The sequence below is a fragment of the Gavia stellata genome, chromosome 3 (assembly GCF_030936135.1).
Source record: "Gavia stellata isolate bGavSte3 chromosome 3, bGavSte3.hap2, whole genome shotgun sequence".
In the NCBI taxonomy this organism is placed as follows: domain Eukaryota; kingdom Metazoa; phylum Chordata; class Aves; order Gaviiformes; family Gaviidae; genus Gavia; species Gavia stellata.
In genome coordinates, this window is record NC_082596.1 from 51,665,391 (window position 1) to 51,675,577 (window position 10,187).

The 10,187-nt window shown below is 43.2% G+C and overlaps 1 protein-coding gene across 1 annotated transcript; it reads right to left on the minus strand.

Annotated features, from left to right (window-relative positions):
* Positions 1-392: 392 nt before the first annotated feature.
* On the minus strand, positions 393-6,176 carry LOC132316768 (histamine H3 receptor-like). The gene is made up of 3 exons (XM_059815627.1): positions 5,897-6,176; positions 3,097-3,263; positions 393-1,178 (listed from the first exon to the last, which is right to left on the minus strand). Exons 1-3 carry the CDS (start codon positions 6,141-6,143, stop codon positions 393-395), a joined length of 1,200 nt encoding a protein of 399 aa, XP_059671610.1. The 5' UTR covers positions 6,144-6,176.
* Positions 6,177-10,187: the final 4,011 nt, after the last annotated feature.

The window sequence follows — 10,187 nt, forward strand, 5'->3', positions numbered from 1 at the left end:
GAACAGAGAAGATATTAACTTTAGAATACTATTGACCTTAGGGCAAATACCCACCTTTATTGTATTTTTAACTAATACCACCCGTGAACACAAATGTAAGCTGTACAGTAATTGAAGATAGTATCTTCAACAACCAGAATAAATATAAAGTGGATAGACTACTAGGGAAAGTCAGACAGAGGCAATATCCTTTAACCAGCCAACTGAAATAGCTGGAAAAAGTATACAAACTTTGGGCATGCATGTTTGTCTGAAGGAGGACATATTTCATGGAAGGTTTATCTAGGTTTTCTAACTAGACTACTCTCCTGGAAGATACTAACTCTTTCAAACTGTGGCTACTTACATCCCTCATCCAGCTGCTCTTGAGACTTTTTTTTTTCTTATTCCTTCTAAAAAGAGTCTGATCTCAATGTTGCAAACTTTTTGGGACATAATATTTTCATGAAAGCCATTCGAAACCTCATATGACAGAGAGGGTAAAGAAATGGATTCAGAGAGGAATTGAGCCACAAAAGCCAAAAGGTTATTTCATACAGGGAGTTATGGATGCACTTTCCCTGGCAGGCCCCACGGATAATCATTAGTAAAGTGTATGGGGCCCAGCAAATGGCAAAGACACATACAATTATGGCAAGCGACTTCGCTATTTTCTTGTCCCGCTGCAGTTTTGACCCAGTCCTCGAACAGAAAGAAAGAGAGAAGTCACTTTCTGGGGTTACAGAATTGCCTCTGGATGGAGGTGAGCTCTCAGCTACCAAAGACTCTTTCTTTGGCCTCGTGGAGGAAGAAACACTGTCTTCTGCTGCCAATGGAGGAGAAAACACTCCTTGCCTCAGCGAGAGACAAAATCTCCAGGACAGGCTGCCATTCCTTGGAGACTCGCATTCCTGCGGGCTGACATGCTGCTGGCGCCTCTGGATGTTGTGGAAGATGTGCACGTTGAAGTAAGTCACCGAGAACAGCGGCAGAAAGAACTCCAGGGTGGACGCGCACAGGAGGAAGTACCAGTTGTCAAAGAACTCAGCGTAGCAGTGATCTGCCGCTACCACGCTGTATCCGGCCACGTGCTCCCAGAAGAGGATTGCCGGGCAGTAGAGGAGGAAGGCTAAGACCCAAATGGCCACCATGTTGATGACAGGATTGGATGTTATTCCTTGCTGGGCTCTATAAGATACCTGCGAGGGAAAAAAAAGAAAAAGTTCACACCTGTAGAGACATGTTTTGGAACCAACAGAAGTAGTGGGAGAGGAACTTAGCAGAACGCTTGGTAATTTAGAGCTGCGGGAATGCTGATTAGGTGAAGCTCACACAAGTATGTTTAATTCATTGATGTTAACATAACATAGGGGTGTCTCTCTACAAGTTAATGTAAATGTGCTAGAGACCTGGTCCAGACGATGGAACGTGATCATCCATCAATACCTAGTAATTTGGTATGCCTTGTTTGAGATATCTGTGGTCTGAAGTGCCAGACTAATTAGCATTTTATAGTTGTTCAGAGCATGACTCCCATTCACTGACAACTGCACTGCTTTTTACAGCATTTTACAAGTAAATAGGACTATATGCATCACACTGGTCAACAGAAAATGTGGCACATGTTTAACACCCACCTTTGAGAAAATTTTTTATTGCACGGTTCATGAGGAGGTAGGAATAGATTCCAGCTGTGCAATGCAGCCTTTAGCTGATGAAACACAAAATCATCCCTTTTCTCACTTCTTCCCCTACTCTGGGGCCAGTACTTATTTTCCACTATATGTTGCAGAACAGATAGATATCTTGTAGCTTACAACCTGCTCCATCCTTTTCACAGGATGAGAGGATGAATGTGTAATTCTAGGAGCTTAGATATCCAATTAAAAAAAAAAAAGTATGAGTTAATGTCATTAAAGACTATCATACAAATGTCCGTAGCTCTTAATTACATTTATGCAGGTGATCTTAATTTTGCACTTTGTAAAAGCTGAGTCTTTGGGTTTCCAGTGTAAAGTTTCTTACATGCAAAATGTTTTGGTGTTTGATTTCCCAGATTTTTTTTCCTTGACATAAAATAATATAAAATAATAAAATGTAATAAAAAGTCTGGATGGCCAGGCCCAAAGGGTTGTGGTGAATGCAGTTAAATGCAGTTGGCGGCCAGTCACAAGCGGAGTCCCCCAGCGCTCAGTATTGGGGCTGGTCTTGTTTAATATCTTTATCAATGGTCTGGATGAGGGGATCAAGTGCTCCCTCAGCAAGTTTGCAGATGACACCAAGTTGGGTGGGAGTGTTGACCTTCTTGAGGGTAGGAAGGCTCTGCAGAGGGATCTGGACAGACTGGATCGATGGGCCGAGGCCAATTCTATGAGGTTCAACAAGGCCAAGTGCCAGGTCCTGCACTTGGGTCACAACAACCCCATGCAATGCTACAGGCTTGGGGACGAGTGGCTGGAAAGCTCCCTGGCAGAAAAGGACCTGGGGGTGTTGCTTGACAGCCGGCTGAATATGAGCCAGCAGTGTGCCCAGGTGGCCAAGAAGGCCAACGGCATCCTGGCCTGGATCAGAAACAGTGTGGCCAGCAGGAGCAGGGAGGTGATCGTGCCCCTGTACTCGGCGCTGGTGAGGCCATGTGCTCCCAATCTTCCCCAGGATCATTTGAGGCCACGTCTCAGGCCTAGACATCCTCCCCGGTGTCCTTCACCTCACTGCCCTAGTCCCACTACCTTTTCCTCCCATGCCTGATTTTATGTCCAAACCCAAATCCAGTTTATCTCAAATTTCCTCTTTCCTTGCCCCCTTTTTACCAGACTCCTGCCTTACCCTTTTCACCCCTCAGCCTGCTTTCCCTCAAGCAGTAGCACAACAGCAACCTGCAGCAGAAATTGTGAGAAAAGTCCTGTTTGACCAGCTCTGGGCTGGAGCACACTCAATGCAGAATATTCACCGCAACTAGCTGCAAATATCTAATAATCTCCACACATCAGCACATTTTTGAGGGCTATTATCTCAATTAAATTTGGGCTTACACTCACCAACATGGCAAAGGTTGGTCAGTATAATCTACCAATAATCTTGCAACAAAATCAGAGAACGTATAAACGGGGTACTTACAGCTTTAGTAACTGACAGGAAACGGTCATAGCTGATAAGAACAATGTTAAATACTGAAGCTGTGCACAGGAGATAGTCCATAGCTAGCCAGAGCTTGCAGACACCTCTTCCCAAGTGCCATTTCCCTGTCAGGCTGTAAGGGATGTAGAGAGGCATGCAGAACGCACCTGTGGAAAGCAACCACAGAGACACCATGCAGTTCATACAGATTGCAGATGGTACTCCTGGAAGCACAGAGAGACACTATTCTGGTGTTCAGCTAAAAAAAATAGATCTGTGAACATGAATATGTGATTTATATACAGAAATTCTTAGATTTTCATGAAATCTGACGGTGACTTTCTATATATTAGATCTTAGTGTATTTGGGTATGCTGATTGTTGGGAATAAGCTCAGGGCAAATCAGCAAAGAAGGATCTGCTGAAGAAGAAAACTGCAGTCTAATCAATTTACAGTTTCTAAAGATACATAATCAGTGCTGCAGCATATATGCACTGTGCTTGCAATCTGACATGTAACTTCATCGCTATATATCCTCTAGTCTTTTATCTGTGTTAGAGTTTTCCCCCAAACACATCTACAGATATTGCTAATGTTGGTTATTAATGTAAGATTGGCTAGCACTTGTAAGCTAGAGACAATATATTGGACAGTCTGTGTGGTATCTGAAAACCTCTTCTACCGAAGAGGTATGAAACCCCCTCCCACTTTTAAGAGGTGTTTTAATCTCATGCTAGTTCTTCAGCTGAGATTAACTCCAGAACTGTTTTTTTTGTTTGTGACATTTGTTTTTCCTCCAAAAGGCCTTCCACTGAAGTACTTCTATAAGAAAATCATGTTTGTGCTTTATTTTTAAGCCAGCAACTTCTTAATTTTACCACTAATATTCTCTCAAAAGTATGGTGCAATGTTTGATGCTACGTTCCTGAAAACGCTGACCCACTAGAGACAAATATAAAACTATATGCAGCTTCAAGATCCATTTTAAAGTCTTCAGATTTTTATTTTTCAATATGTCCATCAAGATCTTGGAAGTTACTGAACATATCCAGGCCGATGTGGCCCACCGACAATAATCCTCTGGGCAATGAGCTGACAGAGAGTTATCAACAGGCAAGTGTGCACAGCTTTTTCAATACTGATCGCTTGTTTTAACATATACCTTAAATACAAGCAGCATCACTTTTGTACAAAATACTCATTTTTCAGAGTTGCTGATGACAGCTACTGCTCTCTTCAACTTCAACGGGATCAATGTTTGGCACTATGTCAAAAAGTAATGACTGCTTTTAGCTATAGATATAAATACAGATGCAAGAACCAGGTTTTAAGCATTTATATTTGAAATTATTCTCACTTTTACTAATTAGAGGATGCAAAAGACATGCATCACATGCCTGGAAAGATTCCAGACTTCTAAGAAATCAAAAAAATACCACAGCATCTTCAGAAAATAAAGCAATTTCTGACTGATCCCAGAAACAAATTCCTAGATTTCATGGTCTATAGGCCAACATAATACTGACACCAATCATTTCCTTTTGGCTGATTTAAGACTCCATGAGACACCAGCCACCAACAAGAACTGATGTGGAAGATAGATATTTAAACCTCTTGACTGAACTGTAAGATACGAGGAGAAACAGACTTCTGCAGAAGACCTGAGCAATGAAATGGCAGGTCTAGCAAATTGTCTGCTGCAGCAGGAAAGCCAAGGCGCCAGCACACGTGTCATTTGGTTTTTGCCCCATGGGGCGAGCCCCAGAATTAGGCGCCACAGGCTATAAATGGCATAAGAGAAGGAAAATCTTAAAGGCTAAACTAATACACTTCACTACACAGCACTGACAAAGAAACAGCAGTTAGGAGGGACAGTATTGCCAGAAGTGGAGTAGGTCAACGAGTGCTATTTCCCCCCTCATGATTCAGTGAATACTGGTCTCTGTGACGGTCCTGAAAGGAAAGCACTAGTGTGCAGAAACACTTCCTTGCTAGCCTCGAGTCAAGGTGTTTGCTGGAACATATTCTACAGGACCATGGTTTTGTCAGGCTTTCTCTGCTTGCACGGGCTGTTTCCCTGGCCTGAACCCTGAAGGACTGCGGCACAAGGCATTCACGCCCCCCACCTCCTTGCCTGGCATCACCCGCCAGGACTGGATCCATGGTACCTCGAGGGGCCAACTGCCACGGAATTCTGCAATGACACTATGGGAAGTGGGAACTAATAAGGAAAACAGATGGGAGATGCCAGCAGGATGTGGCTGGCATCGGGCAAGCCATCTGATCTATAGCCTGCACTGAGTGAAACCAGTAAAAAGTCACAGTGGTAAAGTGTTTTCTGTAGTGTAATACACTCATAAGCCATTAGTACTATGTAGAGAAGTAATTAATTCACCTGGACGTACCACAGATAGCTGTATAAGAAAACAGTTATACTGTCAAATATAAGGATGTTCTGAAGTGTGTGATCTTACAGGATGAGCAAAGGTAAATCATAAACTGTAGCGAACAACCTCTTTCAATCAACAGGTATTTACATACAGTAGTTGCTCCTTTTTCCTGAAGCAACATTAAAAGTATTTATATGACAAATGGATATGTTTCTCATTATAACATATTTTGAGACATAATAGGCTGCTGAAACACTTAATGCAGTTTCCACCATTCCTGACCCTTCCCCTAGACACACAGCTGGGAAATAGTTCTCTTAGAAGAAACCACACAGCGAAAAGAAACCCCCTTGCTTCTCCTAAGATTCCTAGGAAACAAATAGTACATGCCTCCACAGCTGCAACTTACCCACTGCAAAGTCAGAAATAGCAAGATTGAGAAAGAAATAGTTACTCCGGTGCCTGAGATTTCTGTCCATGATGAAAGCAAGGATCACCAGGACGTTTCCAAGGACGGTGACCAGAGCTAGCAACACCATGAGGAAAGCCAGCAGCACCAACACGCCCAGTGAAAACTGGGAGCTCGGTGGCAGTGTGGACAAAGTCTCGTTACATGTTCCAGCCGTATGCGGAGTTGCGGCAGTGCTGTTTTGCATGTTGCATATCCAGGTCAGTTCAGTCTGGGAAGAAATTCGCGTCTGGCAGCGTTATCCAAAAGGTTGAGTCAAGTCTATTAACAGGATGGGCTGAATACTGACACATCCAAAAAAATTCACAGTATCAAAATAATGGATCACAAGACCTCAAGGCTTGGATTCTCTAACATTCCTTCATCTGAATGCACCTATTGGCCTGAAAACAAAATCTATAAAAAAGACACGTCGGAAGCAGCAGTAAGTGCTTTAAAATAAATTATCTCTTTCTCTCCTGAACACTGATCCTTATCTACTGAGGTCAGAAAAGTTAGTCTGAAAACAACTCTTTTCACAGTCAAGCAGTTTGCATATTAGCATTGTGTAAGCACTTTTACACATTGAATTCTGCTGAAGCTAAAAACAGATCTCATTTTCACTTCCCCAGTGGCCCACAGGATTTAAATTACTACAATTTTATTTCTCTTACAGTAAAATGTCATCACTGGTGCTCTTGCTGCTATACCACTTACTATATTTTACAGTTAAGGATGGATGTTTATTTCTTAATGCTGCTGGCTACAGAGCATTTAAAATTCAGTTATACACAGCCCAAGTATCACCAATACCTTTTCAGTTCATCCTAATCAGAAGCAAGTCTAGCCCTGGGCACAGCAAACCAAATACCTGGGGCTTTGGAGGACCTTATAAGCGTGGCGCATCTAAACCTCCACTTCCCAAGTAATTCCAGGTAAGCTCCCACTCCACAAAATGCCAAACCCTTAGCTCTTTGCAGGTGTGAGAAGGCATATCCCTTCCTCATCACAATTTCATCTATTTTGGTAAGTGCACAGAAGATGGCAGGCCATGGCTGTGACTCATGCCTGCAGCTCACTGGCTCCACAGCACCACGGCACACCCTGCAACTGGCTTTTCGGACTGCAGCCATAATGCTGGGTGCTTGAGAAGACATAGGGCAAGAAACAAGGAAAGAGAGAGTGGACAAGATGTGGGGTGGAGGAGGTGCAGTGCTCTGATCCTGTCTTGGGAAACAAAGGGGAACATATCGTAAGGGGTAATCAAAGCAAAAGGTGCGGGGCAACAGGAATAGAAGAGACCTCAGAAATGATAAAACGTGGCAAACAGACACCTGCCTCAGGTGCATGTGCACAAATGCAGCCTGGGAAACACACAGGAGGAATTAGAGCTGCCTGCGCAGTCACAAAGTCACCAGTCATGAAGGCAGTGACATGGGTGACATGGTAGAGGAGTGTGTTGCAGAGCACCCCGATCAGGGGGGAGGGAGGTCATGAAGTCTTTAAGCAAATCAAGGAAGCCTCTGGATCACAGACCCTGTTTCTTGTGTGGGACTTCAATGTTCATGACATCTGCTGGAAAGTCAACACAGCAGGTACAAGCAGTCAACAAGATTCCATGAAAGGGTGTCAGGGAGAACTTTTCTGATATAAGTTGGGCCAACAGGGGTGACACACAGCTGGATCAGCTGTTCACTGGTAAAGAAGAGCTGGTTAAGGATGTGTCGTCAATGGCAGCCTTGGCTGCAGTGACTATGAGTTAGTGGAGTTCAAGATCCTAAATGGGGTGAGGAAGGAGAATAGCAGAGTACAGACCATGGGCTTCAGATGAGCAGACTTCGGTTTATTCAGGGAAGTGGTAGGTGGGATCCCATGGGAGGCAGCTCTGAAGTGCAAAGGAGCTAAGGGAACCTGCAGGCCTCTAAGGACAGCAGCTTCCATGCACGATAAATGCCCATCCCAGTTCTCAAGAAAACAAGTAGAAGTATCAGGACACTGGCTAACCAGGGAAGCTACAATGCAAAAAGGCAGCGTGGAAGAGTTTGAAGCAGGGACGGGCTACAAAGGAGGAATTTAGAGAGATTGCCTGGCCACATAAGCATGATGTTAAGAAAACTAAAGCTCACCTAGAATTGATGCTTCTAAAGGACATCAAGGACGACATGAAGAACTGCTTCTAAAGGACATCAAGGACGACATGAAGAACTTCAACCACCCCATTAACAGTAAAATGCTGAATAAGAAAAATGTGGGCGCTTTGCTGAATTGGGCCAGTGATCCAGTGACAGCAGATGCAGATAAGGCTGAGGTAGCCAATGTTTTCTTTGCTTTATTCTTCACTAACTAGGTCTCCTCTCCTCCACGCTTAGTGAATGAGTTCAAGGAGGAGATCTGTCAGGAGCAGGTGAGAATAAGGCAGGGATTACTTGAGAGGACTTGTCCCATGGGACCCAATGGACTGCACCTAAGACTGCTGAGAGAACCAGCTACCATCCTTGCAAGGCCACTTTCTATCCTCTTTGAAAGGCCATGGAGATGAAGGGAGGTTCCAAAAAACGGAAGAAAGGCAAATGTTGCAACCGTCTTCAAATGATGCCACAAGGACAAAAGGTCAACCTCTCTTTGGTCCCTGGGAAAATAATGGAGCAAGTCCTCTTGGAAGGCATTTCTGAGAACTTGGGGGAGGAAGAGGTGACTGGGAACAGTCAGCATGAGTTTACCAAGGGTAAATCATGCCTGAGCAACTTGGTTGTCGTCTTTGATAAAATGACTAGATTAGTGGACAAAGGGAGAGCAGCCATTTGCTTTTAAAAATTAGGGAATAAATCAAATGTTGAAGTTTTAATCATAGTCCTCCATGGGGCTGAGGGAGCAATCTATGTGGTCTCTCCCTCCTTCCTTCCTGTGGAGGAAAATGGTAGCCTAACATAAAAGAGGCAGGCATTAGGAGAATCATTAGGGTTAAATACTCGTCCCAGAAACAAACAAACAAACAAACAAAAGATAACACAATTTTTTCCAACATGTATGTTTATTGGGGGGGGGGGGGGGGGGGGGGGGAGGGTAAGACCTGAGGGGGTCAAGTTAGAAAAAACACTGTTATGGTTTGAGTTGAACCTCATTGAGTCATATGCCTACTGTCACCATATATTTACAAGACCTATTGGACATCTGCAAAGACAGAGGAAAATTCAGGGACATGAAATGTTGAAATGCATGAGTGAGTAGACAGAGAAACTTGGCTTAGAAATCACTTTGGCAAGCAAAATCCATTTGTGTTAGTGCATGAAAGGTATGCCCAAGAACAAATGCTGAATGAGTATCTTACCATAACCCTGCAAAATGTCCAATAGGGAGGGGAAGACTTAGGATGCCACCTTGACTGAGACAGCTTTAATGCTGCAAGCATAGCTTGACTTACCCTGGGAGCACTAAGCAAAAATTTCAACAATCAGAAAAATACAACAAATTCTTCAAATACACAGGAGTGGTGTGACAAAACAGTTTCAACGCTGTGTGTGTAATATAGAACATCAAAAACACTGATCTCCAGTAGCTTCACTACTCTATGTGGTTTCAGATTTTCTGCACATTGTGCTCCCTGACAATTTCTAGGTTTCCAGTACTGCAACATGTGGATACAGTTTACCTAGTCAATAATTTTGCAGGCCATTTTTCCAAAGTAAACAACACATTCTTCCATCACAAAATGCAAACTGAATTTTTATACTAAAAGCATAGGGATAGAAAATCAGATGACTCAAATACTTTCCCATTTTGGGCCTACCTACAGTTTCTTTGTTTAAAAGATGTTAATTTAGTACACCAGCTATTCTACAAATGTTTTAAATGTGTGTGTGTGTTTGGGTTTTTTAAGCCTCACAGAAAAACAAATGCCACAAAATCTATGCCAGCACCTTAGATTATGACAGTGAAAAAAGCTGTGCTGAATCAATGACCTCCTCCTGAAGCTGTCTCTCTCTCAGCAATCAGGCTCACAATTCGCAACACTATCCATGTGAGGCAAGGAAGCATAACAAGAATGAGTGGTGAAAGACAACCTTCCACCAGCATGAAAACTGGCATAAGTAGTCTTCAGTTCCAGACCTCTGAACAGAATGGCATTTTAGCTCCTCAAAGCCATCAAACTTTGTGCTGTGATTAAGCTGCTTACATGCATTCGAATTGTGCTTGCAAACGAGTACTCTGATTTTGCAACACTTCTACAGCCAATTTCAAATTAGATAAAAAA